At 54.1% G+C, this 21,035-nt stretch overlaps 1 protein-coding gene across 1 annotated transcript in view; it reads left to right on the top strand.

Moving 5' to 3' along the window:
- Window positions 1–10,446, top strand: part of LOC118007344 (1,2-dihydroxy-3-keto-5-methylthiopentene dioxygenase) — an 11,184-nt gene extending 738 nt beyond the window's left edge. Inside the window, exons 2-4 of the mRNA XM_035000378.1 lie at window positions 3,037–3,156; window positions 8,722–8,901; window positions 9,861–10,446. Coding sequence (XP_034856269.1) covers window positions 3,037–3,156; window positions 8,722–8,901; window positions 9,861–10,058 — 498 coding nt within the window. The 3' untranslated portion in view covers window positions 10,059–10,446. The remainder of the gene's footprint in view (window positions 1–3,036; window positions 3,157–8,721; window positions 8,902–9,860) is intronic.
- Window positions 10,447–21,035: the final 10,589 nt, after the last annotated feature.

Raw genomic sequence — 21,035 nt, 5'->3', positions numbered from 1 at the left:
GGGGCCGGGTGGTCCCTCCGCCTGGGAGCGGTGCGCATGCTCAGTAGGGGCCCAGGCGGTCGGCGTCCGGGGCGTGCGGCGCTTGCCCGGCTTTAGGCGTGCCGGGCGCCGTGCGCATGCTCAGCATTGTGGTCGGCGGCCTGGCCTCCCTGCGCGTGCTCTGCAGACGGGCGGGGCCGGGAATGGGCGCCCGAGGTGGCCTCGGGGCCGGGGTGTTTGGTCTGACGCGGTGCGCCGGGAGGACGCGGGTGGGTTCGCGCCGGGCACATCATTGGTGGACTGTGCGGGGCGAGAGCGGGCGGGAGGCCTTGGAGGCCGTCCCCAGGCCCCTGTGCGGTGCCCGTGGTGCGCCGGCCTCCCCCGCAGGCGGCGGGGGCGCTCTCCGCGCGAGGTGCGCGCCGCGGTGCGGCCTGAGGGTCTCCTGGCGTGGGGCCGCCCTCACCCCCGCCGGCTGCCGGGCCCCGCTGCCCGACCCGCCGCCATGTCCGCTCCCAAGGCGCTCGCTGCCTCGGGGGCCGGGGTGGAGTGAGCGCCGGTGTGCGCGGAGCCGCGCCTCCCCCCGAGACAGGCTCAGAGGAGGTGCCAGCCCAGCAGCTCTTTAGACCTCGTCCGGTCTCTCAGAGGAGAAGCGAGACGGTTTCCATGGCACCTCCGGTTGCGTAGTGTTAGCTTTTTTTTTTAAGATTTCCCCCCGTTTTTGAGTAGTCTCCACAGCCAGCGTGGGGCTCGAACTCACCGCACGCTCTGCCGACTGAACCAGCCGGGCGCCCCTGGCGTTAACTTGCTCGATAAACCTGCCACCGCGGCCCCGGGGGCTCAGGTCATGGTCCCGGGGTCCTGGGATCGAGCCCCGCCTCGGGCTCCCTGCTCACTGGGGGTCCGCTTCTCCCTCTCCCGCTGCCCCTGCTTGTGCTCTCTCCCTCTCTCTTTCGAATAAAGTCTTCTAAAAAAAGAAAGCAAGCTGCCAGTTATTTCACCAGCAAAAATGGGTTTCTTTAGGAATAGCAGAGAATTGCAATGCAGTATAAGCAAACCACAGCAAAAACCATAGGCAAGTCCCCCTAATAAATGAACAGTCTTTCTTTAAAAAATGGGGGGTGGAATGGGTGGGCTGTTACAACAAGTCCGCTGGACTAGTGGGGTCTCCTTAGCTGGGCTGCTGCTGGGCAGACGAACCCTTCCTTGCTCCTGCTGTGGTAAAGTGGCATCCACCTGCCAGGTGGGGCTTTTCCTGTTGGGTCTGCCCTTGACCCACAGCGCTGGGCGCAAGGGCTACCCTGCTGGTCCCCTGGCTCCGTTGTAAACAGGGTTCCTTTTCGTTCACGGTGGGCGGAAATGAAGCCAGGGCTAGCCTTCTTGCCATTAAGAGGACTTCTCTACTAAACACTTAGATTTGGGGCCTATGTTAATTTTTACAGATTACTTATCTTTTCCTAGCCCAAGATTTAACACTTAACCTACTGGAAAGTAGCGTCTTTGAGGCAATCAAATGGTATATAATGTCTATTATGACAGGGAAATAAATTTTGTTTTATCATAAAATCAATTTATCTGCAATCTAAACTATTAGAAAAGTCAAGTTACTGTACTTTGGGGATTTCATTCTGCTTTTTACAGTTTAAGAGCAAGAATGAGATACTGGTCAACTTGTGAATGTATCCAAAGGATAAAATACCACATTTTAAAAGGCATCTTTAGTTATTCCATGGGGTCAGACCCAGTTCCTCCTACTTTCTAGTTCTGCTCTGGATAAGTCAAAGGGCTATCAAAATTAAATTATGTTTAGGGGTGCCCGGCTGGCCCAGTCGGTAGAGCATCCAACTCTTGGTCTCAGGGTCATGAGTTCATGCCCTATGTTGGGCATGGAGTATATTTAAATAAGTAAATAATGTTTATTCTGTGGTTTTCGTGTCCTGTGTATTTTTATATACTTCCTTCGTAATAACTGTTCTTGGTCAGTGGGAACAAATGGAGCATTTTTTCATATCTGGTATCAGTGACATAGCAGAGTGATAAAAAGCTCTGTCTCAGACACATAATTTGAAGTTAGATTGTTTTAGTGTGGAGCAGTACTGTGCATATCATGAGGTGGATTTGATAATTTTGGGAGTCATCTTTGTAGAACTTAACGTGTTGATGACCAGTATTTTAAGATATTCTGGAGTTTGCTGTTCAGTAGTTGTGATAAAATGTGCATTTTATCGCAACATAGTGCAAGGTATGCTAAATTCGTTGCCAATAGTTTGAAGTAGGAGTGCAGATAACTCTGGCTGGGGCCCTAGGGGAGTGCTTCATGACAAACGTGTTAGAATGGGACCTTGAAGAAGAGATAGGGTTGTGATAAATGAAAATAATGAAGGAGATTTCTAGGTGTAGGAAGCTGTCAGGAGCAAGGATGTGGGGATGTGAGGCATCTTTTGGAGAGTAGCAAATAATCCTATTTGGTTTAGAATGTAGATTTTTTTTAAAAAAACAGGTGATAGGGACAGAGGAGTAGAAAAGGCAGATGGGGCCACATGATGGAAGGCCTCTTATACCAGTTTAATGAATTTGGGTTTTATTTGTAGGCTTCCAGAGCATCAGTCATTTCAGCCAAGGGAAACAGCTGACCAAAGAGATGCCATAGAGGGATCAGTTAGACTGCAGAGGATTGGTGCTGGAGGAACAGGACTGGGGAGGAGGTGGGGTTGGTGACCTTGGACGGGGTTGGTGACCTTGGACAGGCTTGGCCATGGATGTTTCACCTGGGCTCCTAGCAGTGGGACTAGAATGGGGATGTAGAATCCCCCAGGAAGAACTGCTGGGGAGAAGGGAGGCAAGAATTAAGTACAACTGCACTCTCCTTAGCTATAATGGAGAATTGGGAAACCCTCCAGAGAAATAGGGAAAAGAGGGGAAGGAAGGTTAGTTTGCAATTGACAGAGGACTGGATGATAAATTTGGAGTGCAATCATATTGGAGATCCAGAGAGAGAACACTTCTTTGTTTCCTTGCATTCCTGTGACCTCCTTTTTGTTGTTGTTTAAACTTTAATAGTTGGATGCTGACAAGTACGAGAATGATCCAGAATTAGAAAAGATCCGAAAAGAGAGAAACTATTCCTGGATGGACATAATAACCATATGCAAGGATAAACTACCAAATTATGAAGAAAAGGTAAGGTAACTCTAAATTCTTTGAAGAGGGGAATCGTTATATTCACTCTTATTAAACACAAGCTTCTTTGTTTTCTCTCTTTTTTTTTTTTAAGATTTAATTATTTATTTGAGAGAGCATGCAAGTGGGGGGAGGAAGGGCAGAGGGCAAGGAACAGAGAATCCCAAGCCGACTCCCTACTGAGCAGGAAGCCAGACATGGGGCTCCATCTCACGACCCTGAGATCACAACCTGAGCTGAAATCAAGAATTGGACATTAAACTGACTGAGCCATCCTTTTTCTAATTTCTTAACATGGTTGCTGAGGTCATGGACTTGCAGCCTTCTTTTTTAACGTAGGTATTTAGTGCTGTAAATTTCCCCTAAGTACTGCTTTTGTGGCATCACACAAATTTTAAATGATTTTCATTTTCATCAGAATACCTCCAAATTAATTTTTTTGATTTCTTCTTTGACCCATGTGGGTTTTTTGATACGTGTTAGTTTCTAATTATATGGGGACTTTTCCGGAGACTTTTCTTTTATTGCCTTCCAATTTAATTCCACTGTAATCAGAGAATATATTTTGTAAGACTTGAGTCCTTGTAAATATATTGAGATGGTTTTAATGGGTCACAATATAGTTTATCTTCATGAATGCACCATGTGAGTCTGAGAAGAATGTGTATTCTGCTGTTGTTGGTTGACTCATTCTATGAATTGGTGGTGCTATTCAACAACTGTTCCTTTCTGATTTTCTGCAAGCTGAACTTGTTGTTTATTGATGGGTGGTGTTGAAATCTCCAACTAAAATAGTGGATTCATGTGTTCTTCTCATTCTGTTAGTTTTGCCTTGTGTATTTTGATATTTGTTGTTAGGCGCATCCATGTTCAGGATTGTCATGTCCTCTTAGAGATTTGACTGTTTTGTCATTACATGACATCCATCTTTATCCCTGGTGATTTTCCTTGTTCTGAAGTCTGTGTTGTCTGAAATTAATATAGCTCCCTGAGCTGTCTTTTGATTACTGTTAACATGGTGTATCTTTCTCCAAGTTTGCTTTTAACCTATTTGTGTCTTTATTTTAAAGTGGGATTCTCGGGGCGCCTAGGTAGCTCAATCGGTTAATCGTCTGCCTTCAGCTCAGGTCATGATCCCAGGGTCCTGGGATCGAGCCCCGCATTGGTCCCCCTGCTCACTGGGGAGCCTGCTTCTCCCTCTCCCTCTTCCTGCTGCTCTCCCTGCTTGTGCTCTCTTTCTCTCTGTCAAATAAATAAATAAAATCTTTAAATTCTGTCTCCAGTACTTACTAGCTATGTAACCTTGGGCTTCAGTTTCCGAAATGTGTGTCACATCCCTGTCTGGTTCTCATGCTTGCTTTGTCTCTGGAGACGGATTTTTTCTTAACTTTTAACATGCCCTGTTATTTTTGGCTAAAGCCAGAGTGTAGTGTCTGTTAAGAGGAACCAAGGCAAGACGGCCTTTAGTGTGAGGGTTTGTGTTACCTGGGTGGGAGTCCTGTTTGCTGTTGCTGGTGCCAGGGGTTTGGTTTCTTCTAGTTTCCTTGTTTTTCTTCTCCCCTGAGGTCTTTGTTTCTCCAAGCACTCTTCCTCACATAGATTCTGTGTCTCATGGTTCTTCCAAAGCTTTAAGTCACTATCATTCTTCTGAAGCCTTGTCACGCGGTAAGCTGTTGGGGAGGAAAAGTGCTTTGTGATTTCACGATTCAGTCTAGTTTTTAGTGGGCTTAGTTCTTCTGTTGTGGCCTTTTCATTCTCCCTTTAGGCTGGAGGGGGCTGGAGGTGGCCTTCTTGCAAGTCAGATAAGGCTCTGGTACAGTTGTTTCCCTGGGAGTACTGACTGGCCTTTGGTATGCAGGATGTTCTCTGAGTTTTCAAAAATGGCTACTTTTCCCCTCCCATTGCCTGCACCGTGAAAGGCTATTTCTGGGATCTTCATCAAGAGAACCTGGTGGGGTTTCTAGATATAAAAGCCACAGACCTGTGGGGCTCCCTTAATACTGGGCTCCCAGGAGTTTTTCACTTTCGAGCTGGTGCACACTCAGCCTGCTGCAGTTTGCCAGGATGACCACTTGTGTGTTGTACCAGTTTACCTGCTCCAGGAGGCTCTGCGTCCACCTCTGTCTCAGAGCTAAGGGGAGCATTTTATCCTGTGACCTCAGTCCTCTGATGGATCTAGGGAAAGTCACCCAGACTGTTCTTCCATCAGCTTGGATGTCTTCTGTGTGTGTTTCGGAGAAAGGAAACAGGCAGGTATACCAACAAACTGAACTAAGAACAAAAGCAGCATGAGAACACGGACCCTGCAAACATACACACATGGTGTCATTGCTGTCAAATTATTCTTGCCGGTCAGAGCATGAGTGTTACAGTACCTTACAAGATGAAGTCATTTCTCACCAAATGCCCTAATGGGTCATGAATTCTCTCAGATTTAAATGGTGTGCTTTTCCATGAATTTTAAATTACTCATCTTCTTAGCAGCGCTTTTGTCTTTTTTTTTTTTAGTTTAGTTTTTATTCTTTATTTTTTTAATGCACACAGGCGCACACGCATAAGAGAAAGAGAATGGGGAGGGGCAGAGGGAGAGGGAGAGAGAGAATCTTAAGCAGGCTCCTCAGTAAGTGCAGAACCCTGTGCGGGGCTCGATCTCACAACCCAGGATCATGACCTGAGCCGAAATCAAGAGTTGGACGTTCAACTGAGTGAGCCACCCAGGCGCCCCAGCAGTGCTTTGTCTTATTACATCGAAGGGGCTCAGATGCTGTTAATGTTAGTAATTATATTCTCCCCATCATCCTAGTCCTGCAGAACAGCTTCTCTCCTGGAGGAAAACTCCCTTGCTGATACAGGCTTATCTCTCTTGTTTCTCTGAAACAAACCTTTACTTTCTAATGTGTTATGTTTGTGTTAGGTGTCCTCATGATTAGATTCAAGTGATGCATTTTTGGCAGGAATCCTACACAGAAGGTGTTGTGTCTGCTCGGTGCATCCCATTGGGAGGCATGTGGTGTCAGAAGACCCTTCCTGGCTGATGGGAAACTTGGTTAAGTTCGTGTTCATTGGGTTCTTCATTGTGAAGTTACCATTTCCCCCTCATAACTAATAAGAAATTTGTGAAGAGTTACTTTGAGTCTGTGAACACTCTGTTTCTTCTCAAACTTTCACTCAGTGTTTGCAGTAAGTCTTGATGGTTCCTGCCTGAATCAGTCACCGCCATCAGGGTGGTAGAAATGGTGACCTTCTAACTATCCTCTAGTATTGAATTGGCCTCCGTCTGTAAGGAAAAGCTGCCTGTTCCTTCTGTTTACATCAGTGTGGGCTCACAGAGTCTTACTTGAATCATGGCAGGCATGGATTACAGGCCAGTGAGTAATTTTGATGTTCGGATTGCCCCAGACTTAGCACATAGGAGTGTTTCTAACTGGTTCCTGTCCTTTTGGCAGATCCCCATCATTTTCCTGAGCACCTCTTTACTTGCTGGATCCACTTGTGCCAGGCACCTCCAGTTCCCCTGATCTCGCCCTGGAATCAGCCCCTCTTCCTGGTACCTGTCACTGGTACTTGGAAACCCAGACGGGAGTCCTCATTGCTACTCAGGGGTCATTGCCCCAGGTCCTTGCAGCAGATGGGGCAGTGAATTCTGTGTCTGTGAGAGAGAGAAATCGTTGGTTTGAGCTGATGCCTCTCATTCTGGTCAACTCCATAGGACTTTTTCTCATCCTCCCTCATTCAGGGCTTGCCCCTCTCTTGTCCCACTGTGAGGACCCCAGCCCCCAATCGTGTCCACATACTTACTCATTTCCCTCAGCACACACAGTAGTTTCGGCCTGGCTGCCACACCCATCCGTTGCAGAGGGCAGTCCTGCTGAGTGGGGCGTGAGGCCGGTTTGCAGGTCTTTCTCTCAGACTGAGGACAGGGTGAAGTGATATGGTCACAAATTACTCAGGTCAGTATGGTTTAAGTTTTCCTTCCCATGCTTCTCTTATCCTATTTGTGATTACGTAAAACACAACAAAGTTCTAAAATCTCAACTTTGCCAGAAGGGTCATCCCCTCTCCCCCCCTTTACTGCACTGTTCCCACCGTCTGCCCATCGACAGTGGTTGTCTTAGCGTCTTGTTATGACGGTGCTCGTAGACCTCAGTATTCTGCCACTCTCTGGTGTTTGGGCATCTGAGTTCTTTCCAGTGTTTTACACTACAGCAGAGAGTAAGCTTGTGCAAATTTATATTTATGTAGTCGGAGGCGAATCTTCAGGGTCGGTTCTGGGAAGGGGATTGCTTGGTGCGTGCCTGATGCGAATGCAGTTGGCTGGATCGTTCCCCTCCTGGGGGCTGTGACACTTGCGTCCCCACAGCCTGCCAGCATTCAAGATGGGTGTTAATGTGCTGCTCTTACTGTACGTAGCCATTTTCCAAATATTTATGGATTTTCCAGAAATGTGTAAACATTAAATAAGGAAAGCTGCAGACACACCTGCATGGGGGACAGAGAGCTGGGGAGATACCAACAGTGCGAGTAGAGACAGTTCGATGATGGCATCTTGGTAAGGGTACAGGGGTGGTTACTGTAAAATTCTTTCAACTATTCTCCGTATTTGAATATTTTTATTATCAATTTTAGGGGGATGAGGACTTTTTGAAAGACATAAAAGATTTGAACACGTGGAAGGTGTTTGTTTATGGAAACAGTGACTGCCTTCCTCACGTGTACACGTGGCTCCTGACCTGGTGTGGTGGGGTGGGGTGTGGTGTGGTGGGGGGGGGGGGGGGGGGGGGGGGGGGGTGTGTGTGTGGGGGTGTGTGTGTGTGTGTGTGTGTGTGTGTGTGTGTGTGTGTGTGTGTGTGGCACGTGACGACTGCGCGCGCATCTGAAGCACGTGATGACCGCGCGTGTGTTTGAGGCACGTGACGACTGCGTGCGCACGTAAGGCGTGTGACAACTGTGTATGTGCGTAAGGTGTATGATGACCGCGCATGCGTTTGAGGCGCGTGACAACTGCGCGTGCGTAAGGCGTGTGATGACTGCGCGCGTAAGGCATGTGACAACTGCGTGCGCGCGTGGGACGACCGCGCATGCGTGGCACGTGACGACTGCGTGTGCACGTAAGGCGTGTGATGACCGTGTGCGTGTGAGGAATGTGACAACTGCGCACACAAGTGTAGGGCGCGTGCGAGGCCCGAGACGGCCGCGCGCGAGGCCCGTGAGACTGCCGCGCGCGGCGGGTGCGAGCAGGAGCCCGGATGTGCGTGGGAGCCTCGACTGCGCCGCTGAGCCGCGTGAGGGGGGGCGAGCGCCCGGCCTGGGGCTGCGCGTTCCCTCGAGGGTCGCGGGGGCAGCACCAGCGCCCGGAGTTGGTGCGCGTGGGGCGCTGAGGGGGTCGCGGCACACGGACGCGCTGCGCCGCTGCTGGTCTGATGACGGGCCTCCCACACTGCCCGAGCTCCCGCTGCGACGCGGCGCCCCCTCCGCGCTGCCCCGCCCGGCGTCGCGCGCTCGGGCTGCCGCGGACCCGCGCGGACGTGCGCGCCCGGTCCGAGTCGCCGCTTCCGCCGTCCGCAGAGGAAGGCGTTCTACGCGGAGCACCTGCACCTGGACGACGAGGTCCGCTACGTCCTGGACGGCAGCGGGTACTTCGACGTGCGCGATGAGGACGACAGGTGGATCCGCGTCTTCATGGAGAGGGGGGACCTGATCGCTCTTCCCGCGGGCATCTACCACCGCTTCACGCTGGATGAGAAGGTGCGGCGGCTGCCGAGTTGCCGGGAGGGGCCGGGAGGGGCCGGCGGGAGCCGTCCCGTCGGGCGGCCCCCGACCGCGCCCGCTGCGTCCGCCGCGCCCGCCCCGGAGGGCGTCGCCCGTGCCGGGCGTGCGGGCGGTGCGGCTCCTCCTGTCGCCTCTGGCGCCGGGATCCGGAAGCGCGTGCCTTCGTCGCTTGTCACGTGTGAGCGCGCATACGAGCGAGACGGGGTTGAAAGCTCTGCTCCTTTCCATTTATTTGTAAGATTTTATTTATCTGACAGAGGGGCAGAGACAGCGGGAGAGGGAACACGAGCGGGGGGAGCGGGAGCGGGAGAAGCAGGCCCCCCGCGGAGCAGGGAGCCCGACGCGGGGCTCGATCCCGGGACCCTGGGATCAGGACCTGAGCCGAAGGCAGACGCTCAACGCCGGAGCCACCCGGGCGCCCCATCAACATCCATTTTTTAAAAGATTTTATTTATTTATTTGGGAGAGATTGAGACCATGAGCAAGGGCGTAGGGATGAGGTTGGGGTGGGGGAGGGGCAGAGGCAGAGGGCGAAGCAGGCCCCCCGCGGAGCAGGGAGCCCGACGCGGGGCTCCATCCCCGGACCCTGGGACCGTGACCCGAGCGCAAGGCAGACGCTCAACGCCGGAGCCACCCGGGCGCCCCTCGTTTTCACTTCCGAGGGGCCTCCCTGGTGTCCAGCAGCCTGAGGGCCCCGCTGAGCGCGGGGAAGGGCGCGGAGGCCGCAGCCGGGAGCGGGGCGGGCGGCGGGCCGGCGGGTCCGTGCTCGTCCGCGCGGACGGCGGGGGACAGAGAGCGGCCTTCAGCGGCGAACCCCCGCGGCAGAGGCGCGGCTGTGTGCGCTGAGCGCTTCTGCCCCCGCCGCGACAGCCGCGGCCTGCGGGGCGCCGCCTCTCGGAGGCGGGCTTAACGGGCGGCGTGTCTGTGTTTTCTAGAACTACGTGAAGGCCATGCGGCTGTTCGTGGGAGATCCCGTGTGGACGGCGTACAACCGGCCCGCCGACCAGTTCGAGGCTCGGGGGCGGTACGTGGCGTTTTTGGCGCAGACAGCCGAGCGGCGCTCGGCTCCCACGGCGCCTCGCCCTTGGGAATGTGCGGAGTCGCCGCACAGCCCGTCCTCCTCCTCCTCTTAGGCCGTAGACGCGGGGCGAGGTGCGCTTTCTTGGCACGGTGATTCGATCGCTGTGTTCAGTGAAAGGAGCTTGTTACAGAAGGGATTTTTACGTGGAAGCAACTCCGGGACTGTGGACAAACCACGTTCGTTTTACCTAGTTCAAGATCAGCCCGAATGGGAGTCCCCTCCCCAGTTGTTTAAGCGCGGGGCTGCTCCATCCGGACCACAAGCAGACGTCTGCCCCTGCGGTGCCTGCCTGGTAAGAAGGCGTCGCAGGAGACAACAGGACCGGCCAGACAGAAGACACTCTTCTCCCAGAACCGGGTGGGGAGTGCTGTTAGTGGGGGCGATGCTCGGAGTTCTCATGCCACTTTCTCGCTCAGAATAAAGTAGCTGCCTTAATTTTACACTCTTGGCTTGCAGGCCTCGTTCATCACGGTCGTGGTGGTTCGCACACGTACGTAATGAATTTATATTTCACCTGCATTGGTGTTTGTTCACGGAGATTCCTAAGTTGATTTCCCTGTTAACTCTCCTACAACCAAGTTTTTGAATTTAATAGGAAAATTAATACATTATTTTTTTCCTCAACAATTATGAGGTACAGTTTTGCCTAATTTGTTACAATAATAGAAAAACCCCAAATCAATTCCATGTTTTGAAGAGCAGATTGTTTTAAGGATTTTTTAAACTGGATTAAAAACCTTCATGTTAAAATTCCTTTCATTGCCTCCACGTGGGCCTTGGGTACGGATGTCCGAGGCACGGAGGAAACTCGTCTTAGACGATTCAGTAAACTGAGTTTTAGGATTGGAACGCACGCGGGTCGCAGGAGGATGGTAAGGGGCGACACGGGCTGTGTCCGCCTCTGACGGGGAAGTCGGGGAGGCTCTTCCTGAGGGCAGCGCTCCTGCGTGGTCGGGTCGCTCATCCAAGGTGAATGTGGGAGAGGATGGATCCTTCGCACAGTCACCACCTGTAGGGCTCTGAGACCAGAATCTTCCCAGGGAGCACAAATGTTCGTCTTCCCAGTAGAACAGTTCTTGCTTTGCTGTCAAGTTTGTGTGGTTATCACTTTAGAGAGAGAGAGATGCCTGCTTGCTGAACAAGGTAGCTCTCCATGGGTGTTGCTTTGCAAATGTGTCGTTTTTAAATTTTTATTTTTTAAAGCTTAATTTATTTGAGAGAGAGACAGTATGGGGTTGGGGGTAGAGGGAGAGAGAGAATCTCAAGGAGGCTCCCTGTTGAGCGCGAACTGGATGTGGGGATTGATCTCATGACCCTGAGATCATGACCAGAGCTGAAACCAAGAGTCGGTTGCTCAACGGACTGTGCCCCCAGGCACCCCAAATGTGTCCTCTTTTTAAAGGTGCAGAGCACTTTTTGCCGTGGTGTTACGTGGCTGGGACACTGATCGGTCAGTGTGCACGCATAACATGCCTGCCTGTAGCTTCACGCTGGTCTGTGTGCTGGCGTCGTAAGAAAGCTCCGTGTTTTCCTTATTCTGACATAGGCTAAAGGCCACTGCAAACAGGGCCAGTGAGGTCTTGGGCCAATCCTTGTTGTTCCTGATGAAGAGGCAGGCACGAATAATCCAGGAACTTGTCAGCCTTGGGTCTGGATCCACATTCACCCTTTCACCCCAAGATACTCTCCCTGTTTGGAATCTGGTCTGTAAGGCTCCCGGGTGCCTGCTTTTTCACTCAGGGGTCGCCCTTGTCCACGGCTCCTGAGTCAACGGGGTCCTCTCCTCCCTCTGGTCTTCATGCCCCTCCTGCCACCATCTCGGTCCCCGACTGTGCAGGGATGGAGAGGGAGCTGGAGAGGGAGGAGGGGCCCCACCGCTTCTGAGAAGCCAGATGCTTCAGTGATTGTTGCTAATTAAACCAGGCGGAGCTTTGCATGTATTTTGCTATTTCTGCCCTTCAAATAAAAGAGTTCCCAACTATCAACTTATATTCTGAACTAAAAATCCTAATTGCCTTTTTTTTTTTTAAAGATTTTATTTATTTATTTGAGAGACACAGCGAGAGAAAGAACACAAGCAGGGGGAGTGGGAGAGGGAGAAGCAGGCTTCCCGTGGAGCAGGGAGCCCGACATGGGGCTTGATCCCAGGACCCTGAGATCATGACCTGAGCTGAAGGCAGACGCTTAACGACTGAGCCACCCAGACGTCCCCTAATTGACTTTTTTAATGAAGTTTTTTTTTGTTGTTTTTTTTTTAAGGGAGGGAGAGAATCTTAAGCAGGTTCCCACGCCTAGCACAGAGCCTGGCACAGGGCTCGATCTCGCAACCCTGAGCTCATGACCTGAGCTGAAATCAAGAGTCAAATGCTCACCAGACTGAGTCCCCCAGGCGCCTCAGGCCTAGCTGAGTGCTCACAGAAGTGCGGGAAGCGTGGCAGGTGCATCCGAAGTGTTGCTGGAGTAACACGGGGAAGAGCCCGAGTGGCGCTGGCTGCTTCTCAGCGGATCTCAAGACGTTTCTCCTACCTCATCCTGCCTCCACGACAGGCCACGTATCCTGAGCCTTGGTTAAGAAAATAGGCTACCGGATTTAATTCTTACTTCAAAATAGCGCTTTAAAATATGAAAACATTTGGGGCGCCTGGGTGGCTCAGTTGGTTAAGCGTCTGCCTTCGGCTCAGGTCATGATCCCAGGGTCCTGGGATTGAGCCCATGTCGGGCTGCCTGCTCAGCGGGGAGTCTGCTTCTCCCTCTGCCCCTCCCCCTTCTGGTGATCTCTCTCTCAAATAAATAAAATAAAATCATAAAAAAGATTACACGCAGACTTTGGAGGCTGCAGTTCCTGAGCAGAATGGATGGCCCCTGGTACCCACTGTGTTCTGTGCCCCTCAGGAGCCGCCTCGACTGCGGCTGGGGCTTACCAACCCGGTTTCCCTCAGTTCTGGAGGCTGGCTGTCCGAGGTCAGGGTTCTTGCAGAAAGGCTGCCTGCTCGCCACGTCCTCACATGGCAGAGGGGGAGATGGCTCTGGAACTGCCCTCTTCCGCAGACACTAATCCCATCGCGGGCACCGCCCTCACGGCCTCCCCTAACCCCAGTCACCCCCAGAGGCTTGCCTCCTAACGCCATCCCCTGGGGTCTAGGCCTTCACCATATGAATTTGGGGGAGTATGTGCAACCCACCACACATGGGCAGCAGAAGCTGAAAAGCTTCCCTTTGGAAATTTGGAATTTAAGATCTTTCTGTTGGTGAGAACACCAGCCTCCGCCTCCAGGCTGCTCAGCAGGCCTCCCCTACCTGTGAACAGCCCTCCCTGAACAAGAGCTTCCACCTGGCTGCTGGAGAGGATGATTCATGCTCTTAATTAGACACCGGAGCAGTGTCGTTACCTTGACTTGACAGGCTGACGAAATTGCGGGGGAAATCTCCAGTTTGAAAAATGTCCAAGTGTGTATTGTGCACACGCATGCGCGCGCACACGCACACACACACACGCATGCCCGTACCCAGCTCTGGATAAGGATGCTGGAAACCTCCAGCTGTCTGTCCTGTCTGTCTGCTTGGCTGGGCCCTGAGGAGGGAAAGGCGGCTTGTGAGGGTGGAGGAGCTGGGTCAGGGGGCTGGGGGGACAGGGTGCGCCTGGCGGGGGAGGAGGGGTCCCTGGAGCGTCTGCGCTCATCAGCCCGCAGCCAGGCCCCGCTCAGTTGGAAAGAAGCTGGGGCCGGCGTCCCTGGGAGTAGGAGCCCTTTTCTGAATTTCTATGTATTCTGTTTTGTTTTCTGCTTTAGGAGGTTAGTTTTCAAAGCCTCCTCTTGAAGGCAGTGGGGCCAGGGCACTGGAAGTGATCCAGGCTGAGAATGACACCCAGGCCAGTGGGGCTGGGGCTGGCTTGTCGCTGCGGCTGGGCCCTGGGGCCTGTGTGCACAGTGACCTCGCCCAGGGACGTTGGTCTTGTTCTGCACTGCAGAGCGCTTCTCCAAGAGGCCCTCCAACAAGGCCCCTGTCTTTCTGCTTCCTTTGTCATTATAGTTCAGTGTCTTTTCCACGTTAAACATGCTTGTATTTTACGCAGGCTGTTCCCCCAAATCCCCAGGCCCCCCCGGTCACCTTCCACCTAAAACCCAAGTGGGATCTGATACGTGATACAACAGCCTGGCACCGGACAAATCAGTGAGATCGATGTGATTTGCTTTCGTGTCTGAGTATTTCCCGGCTGCACATGGTTAATTAATCGTGGTGGCTCTGGGGAGACAGGCCCTGGTGGCGCCTGACGCTGTAGATTGCCCTTACAGCACACGGCCGGGTGTCCAAGGACGGGAGACGACAGTGGCAGAGCCAGGGACAGAGGTGCGCCCTCTGGCTGCGCGTCCTGCTGCCCGGGGCCGGGCCTTCCAGCCGCGGTCGCGCATCTTGACATCAGTGCCGGGGGCTCTGAGCTGCCTGGGGCCTCCCCCCGCCCACAGCGCCCCGGAATCCTGTGAGAGGTGCCTCCATTTCCACACACGCACTTCCCCGGGGGCGCAGAGGACAGAAAGGGAGCCCTGCTGCCCCCACAGGTGGTGGGCGTCCCGTTGGGTGAGCGTGCAGATGCTGGACCCTTCCACGAGGCCACGGGGCCCGGTTCTGCTACCCGCATGGCTGTGTGGCCTTGGGAAAGTTCCTCAGATTCTCTGTGCCTCAGGTTTGTCTCCTGGAAAGGGAGGAGGGCCGAGGGCAGGGTCCCCCGAGGAGCTCAGGGCGTGGCGGCCATGGCGGGTTGTTGCCGCTGAGCAGGTGCAGTGAGCGCAACAGCGATCAGCAAAAATTCATGTCAGCCGGGACCTTGTTTGGAAATAGGATCTTCGTGGCTGTGGTCGGGTAAGGCTCTCGGTGAGATCCTCCTGGGTTAGGGCGGGCCCTGACTCCCGGACCGGTGACCCCGTAAGACAGGGAGGGACCCCAGCGGGAGGCGGGTGTGTGAAGGTGGAGGTTGTCACAACACCCCCCCCCCCCCGCCACGAACGGGCCTGCGGACACCTGACCCCCGAACCGTGAGAGGACAGGCCAGTGTCGTCTTCAGTCCCCCGTCTGGTGATTTTTCTGCAGCAGCTTCAGGAAACCGGCACAGTCTCCTGTTTTCCCACGAGAGTCGTGAAGGTCAGTAAGGTCACCGGCAGGGGCAGGAGGCTCCAGCCTGCGTCCCCCCGGGGGTGGTGCGGGAACCAGGGTGGAAGCAGGCGGCCAAGGGCAGGCCACGTGCAGGGGGACCCGGCCCGCACAGCAGGGGTGGGGTGGTTCTGGCGGGAATTCTCTGAGGCTGACCCTGCCACCCGCTGCCGCTTCCAGCTGTGGGGTCCTGTGGGTGGCGCCCCCATCTCTGACCCTTCCCTTGTGGCTCTGCCCTGGGCATCACTCATCACTCTGGCCGTGGACCCTTTGGCACCTGGTCCTGTCCTTTCTGACGTGGCCTTTCACGTAAGGTTGGCGAGCGTGACCAGAGGCCACCGTCGGGGGTGGTTGGCTGGTCCTGCGGGCCACACGTGGGGGCCCCCAGTGCTCCTGTGTTGCTCCTCAGCCCGGTCAGCAGCCCCCCAGCTGTCCTCTCCCCCCTCCTGGTCCCGGCACTGCCCGGGCTGGCCCGGCTGCACTAACGTCTGTGGGGGGAGAAGCCTCGGGGAGGAAGGCCGGGCTCGGCTCCTCCAGTGACGGAGTCTGACCCTGCACAAGGCTCCCTGGCAAGGTGACCTCCAAGTGGGTCAGCGACCCCCAGCGCCTGGAGAAGATTCGATCCACTTCCTAGAAAGGCTGGTACTGACATCTTCCGTGCTGCTCATGTGCTGGGAACTTAATGCGGAGCGATCCTGTTCGAACATTGCTACAAACATGTGAGGCCCCGGCCGAAGGTTCAGAGGGTCACTTGGCCACCAGAACGCTGGGCAGGAGGGCCTGCGCGGCCACGGGCGGGGTGAGCGTCCCGGCCTGTCCCACGTCTTGGCCTGGGGCCAGCCTGACTGGGGTCGCCGCTCCTGGAGGATCAGCGTGGGCCCCCCACCGCGGGACGGTAGTGGATGTGGCAGAGCCACACTTGTCCCCCCCAAACCCCCCAGGGGGAGGAAGACCCCAGAACCCCCTTCTGTGAGCTTGTGGGTCCCACCTGGCAGCTGGCTTGGGCTCCACTGACCGGGCCGGGGCCTGGCTTTGCCCCGTGCCACTGCTCAGGTGACGAGCATCTTCGTCACCCTCCGGCCTCCGTGTGCCGCCCTCCGGGCCTGCGTTACCCCTCCTGCGGGTTCCCTAACGGTGCCCCTCCCATCCCGGTCCTTTCCTGTTGAGTTTCTTGTTTCTTCACTGCCCACGGTGGCCTGAGGGGAGCCACGGGTGTTGCTTAAAGCAGAGATGATCTGAATTCGAATGATGTCCATCTAGTATCTCCAATTTGCTCGCCTTAGCAGGTGATCTGTATGAAAACTAACCAGATTCTTTGTTTAATCAAGTATTTCATAAAGTCTTCAGGGTAAGTACTTGGTGGGGGGAGCCGTGGTGTGTAGGGGGGTGCGTGGTGGGCTGTAAACCCTGAGGCCACACTCCCCGGGCCTGGCCTGGGCCGAGTGGGGCCAGTGGGGTCGGGCTGGTCTTGACTCCTGGTGCCACCTGTGGGTCCTTACCTGTCCCACAGGGGTGACAGCATCTGTCTCCAGGGTTGCGTGGGGTAACGCTGGCATTCCTTGGGGCGCCCGCCCATGGAAGCTGCTGTCCATCCAGTGCTACTTGGGCCTGCACTGGGGCGGTGGGGGGGGCATCCGGTACCAGTGCCCACTGCAGCCTGGGGTGGGCCTCCTGGGGGAGGGCGCTGGGCACAGTCCTGAGCAGCCTAGGGAGGGTCCGGATGAGTGATCCGTGCACACCTGTGCGGGTGGGCGTGCACACCCGTGACCGCACGCTCCGTGAACTTTTTTCTAAGCAGAGTGCCCTGCACCCCTCCCCCGCGCCCCGTCACCATCGTGGGAGCCCGGCGCGTGGCTGAGGGAGTCCTCACCGTTCCCCAGGCACCTCCCTGGCCCTAGGAAGGTAAGCTGGTCTGAGCGTCGGTGTGTGTGACTCCGGAGCTGGAGGGACAACCTTGCCTTCTGCAGCAAGGGCGCTGGGAGTCGGCGCTCCAGCCAGTGAGTGGGACCATCTGCAAACCACTGGTTCATTACTTTAACATAAAAACACCATTTAAGAAAAACTTGGGGTGCCTGGGTGGCTCAGTCGGTTAAGTGTCAGCCTTTGGCTCAGGTCATGATCCCAGGGTCCCGGGATCGAGCCCCATATTGGGCTCTGTGCTCAGCAGGGAGCCTGCTTCTCCCTCTCCCTCTCCCTCTGCCTGCCTGTCTGCTTACTTGTGATCTCTCTCTCTGTCAAATAAATAAAATCTTAAAAAAAAAAAAATGCTTTATTGGGGGCCTCTGGCTGGCTCAGTCAGTAGAGCATGTGACTCTTGATCTTGGGGTCGTGAGTTTAAGCCCCACATTGGGTGTAGAGATTACTTAAGATATTTTTAAAAAATTAAAAATGTTCGCAGGTGTAGTCTCTCAGGAACCCCCCCTGCTCACACCGGCTCCCCTGGGAGGGTCCCTTAGATTGGCTGGCAAGTTCCAGCACCTGTCTCTACACCGTTCTGCAATCATGTGTATCTATAACAATGTATATGTATCTTTAAAATAAATCATTGTGCATGTAATCTTGCCATCCTAACTATTCCTGCAAATTTTTAGACATGTGCTCATTAGTGGATGTCTAGATCATTCCTTTTTTTTTTTTTTTTTTTAAAGATTTTACTTATTTATTCGACAGAGAGACAGAACAGGAACACAAGCAGGGGGAGTGGGAGAGGGAGAAGCAGGCTTCCCGCGGAGCAGGGAGCCCGATGCAGGGCTCGATCCCAGAACCCTGGGATTATGACCTGAGTCGAAGGCAGACGCTTAACGCCTGAGCCACCCAGGCACCCCTATAATCACTGTCTACTATCCAATTACAGAACCTATCACTCTCTAGGATGTTTAAATCCCCTTTTTATTTTTTTTTTAAAGATTTTATTTATTTTAGACAAATGCGTGTGGGGGGGGAGGGCAGAGAAAGAGGCTCAAACTGATTCCCCGCTGAGCACAGAGCCCAACACCGGGCTCCATCCCAAGACCCTGAGATCATGACCTGAGCTGAAATCAAGATTCAGATGCTCAACCGACTGAGCCACCCGGTGCCCCTAAGTCCCCTTTTAAAAGCAAAACCTTTACCAATTTTGATGCTTCTGTCTGATTATAGGAGAAAGCAAATACACTCATTTGGTGGAAAATTTTGAAGTTCAGAGATCTAGAAGGGAAAGTAAAAATGACCTTATGCCCAATCTACCCGTAACTATTACAAAACATAAGTAATTTTCGGTCTTTTAATATGAACATTGTTTATATAAACGTCTCTTTTACTCTGTTTTTCTAGGTCATTAAAACTTTAACAGTATGATCTTGTTTAAACTCCTCTTAGGTATATGTGGTAATTAGTAATACATTCCCCTATTCTTCTTCTTATTGTAACCTAACGTTGGACTCCTGCCCAGTCCTCCTCCAGAGCTGCCATCGTGCTCCTGCTCTGAGGAGGCTTCTGCTCTCGCCGGGTTACCTGGTGAGCAGACTGAGCAGACTCTCCCGGCTCAGGCCACCATAACAGACCCCAAGCTGGGGCTTCAGCCACAGAGACTGCCCCTCCCGTGGTGCTGGGGGCTGGAAGTCTGAGATCAAGGTGCCGAGGGGCTGGTTTCTCCTGTGGTCTCTCCCTTCTTGTCTTCATGTGGCCTCTGTGCATGCATTCCTGGTGTCCCTTCTTGTAAGGACATCAGCCCTATTGGGTCAGGGCCCACCCTTGTGACCTCATTTAACCGTAATTACTTCCTTAAGGGTCCATCTCCAAATCCTGCCCCACTGGGGATGATGGGTTCAACCTACGAATTGTGGGGGACATCATTCAATCTGACACTGGAGGAACAGCTTTCCAGGTGTGGGAAGCAGCAGGTGCAAAGGGCCTGCAGCAGGACCGGCTGCCTCCCTTGGCTGCAGGCCAGGGTGGCTGGAACGCAGTGGAGACGTGGTGCGGCAGTGGTCGGGACAGACCTCCCTGAGCTTCGGACCCTTGTTCAAGGGAGGGGGGGCAGCCTCATTGGGGGATGGGGACCAGTGGAGGGCAGGGGGGCAAGGGACACAGTTTGTCTGCCTTGTGGGAACAAAAGGTTGGGGAGGGTGAGGAACAGAAGGCTGATGAAGTTGTAACCAAACCCCTGTAATCCCCTAAGAAAAAGGGAAACTGAGGCTCAAAATCCTAGTTGCTTAACAAGGCTACATGGTTCATGGTGTGTAGACCTCACCCTCAATCCCTTTGTTGTCAGACTGAAGAGAATTTGACATTCATGCAAAAACCATGTTGGGGGCATGTGCTACGTGCCTGGTGTTGTTCTAGAACACGGGTCCGCAAATTACAGCCCTTTGGTCAATTATGGACCATAGCCTGTTTCTGAATGTCCTGCAAGCTTAAGATGGCTTTTATAGTCTTTAAGAGGTTTTGAAAACAAAGACAAACCAAGCCGAGTTTGTGCTAGAGCTGGCCCCTGGCCACAAAGCCTGACACGTTTACTATCTGGTCCTTCCCAGAAAACATGTGCCAACTTCTCTTCCGGAACACCAGTGAGCCAAGCCAGGACGCCACCCTCATGAGCTTGCTTCTAGTGGTGTGAGCATGGGAGGCTGTGGGGGGAGAGGGGTGTTCAGAGTGTGGGTTGTCCCTTCTTTCCAGAGGGACCCAATAGGACTTCGTGGAGGTGGCCGCATGGGACCTGGAAGGATTCAGCCCAGCAGAGCGACCCATTCCCAGGGCAGAGGCGTGGGTCCGCGATGTCTTTGTCAGTGGCAGGGGTCGACACCTGCTATTTAATGGCTCACCGAATTTGCATGCTAAACTTCATTACTGCTAGTCCGGTTGCTTTTCCTTTAAGGACCCAGGGGAGGAGGAAGACAAAGCCTAGCTGCTCCTGAGGGGCAGTGATGATTTTATTGTCTGTGATTATAATGATGGTTGATAAGAAAGCTGATCTGCTGGCTTTTTAACATGCAAGTCTTTACAAACGGCTCTGTCGCAGCTACATGTCCCGGAGAGCGATGCCCACTCAGCGGTCTCCGTACTTAGAATTCCCTTGAGCGTGGGAAGAGTGTCTTCTGTGGGAAGAGTGTCGGGATCATAGGAGGGGGACTGGGCCGCCTGGAGCGGGGGGAGGCCTCCTGGGAGCACTGGAGGAGGCTCCCAGAGCTGTCCACGGGGGCGGTGGAAAGGTCCCAGAAGGAAAGCAAAAGCGGGGTGAGGACCGGGGGTGCCCTGCCCGCTAGGGGTGGCGGAGCGGCCCCACGGCGGAGCAGCAGTGGCTGAGACCCGCAGGCTGGGCAGGCGGCCGGGGTGGGGGGGGCTCCTGAGGGAGGAAGGTCTGTGTGAAGCTGTTAGATTCGAGATTCTCTCCGCCCACAAGACCCTGTCTGGTCCCGGGGCAGGGGGCGGGGGGAGCGTGGGCGACCCTGGAAGGAGAGAGGTGCTGGGCAGGAGCCTTCCCCAGATCCTGGGGTGACATCCCAGCGCCTGCTGATGGGGCCTGGGACCCCGGGAGATGAAAAGTGGGGGACCCGGTACTGGTGGTGCGGAGCTGTGCGGAGCCCCCTCCTCTCCTAGTGACCGGCAGGAGCTGTCCGCCGCCCCCCGCACCAATGGATGCCATGCACCCCCCCGCATCAGTGGACGCCGCACCTCCCCCCACCACTGGATGCCTGCACACGTGGGCCACAGGGCAACCAGCTGCCAGGACAACGGGTTTGTGTCCCCACTGTGCCTGATGGAACGGTGTTGGTGTTTGGGTCTGTGTCCCCTCAAGTCCCCAGGTTCCAGCGGAGCAGGGCACACTCAGGGTTAGTGGGTCACTGTGTTTAGCTCTGGGATAGATTCTAGGGATGTGGTTATTTTTTAAATTTTAAGATGAAGG

This window comes from Mirounga leonina, unplaced genomic scaffold (assembly GCF_011800145.1).
Source record: "Mirounga leonina isolate KUSES-001 unplaced genomic scaffold, KU_Mleo_1.0 Mir_118, whole genome shotgun sequence".
NCBI classification, from domain to species: Eukaryota; Metazoa; Chordata; class Mammalia; order Carnivora; family Phocidae; genus Mirounga; species Mirounga leonina.
Note: the sequence above shows the minus strand (reverse complement) of the source record. Positions and strands in the feature narration are given on the sequence as shown.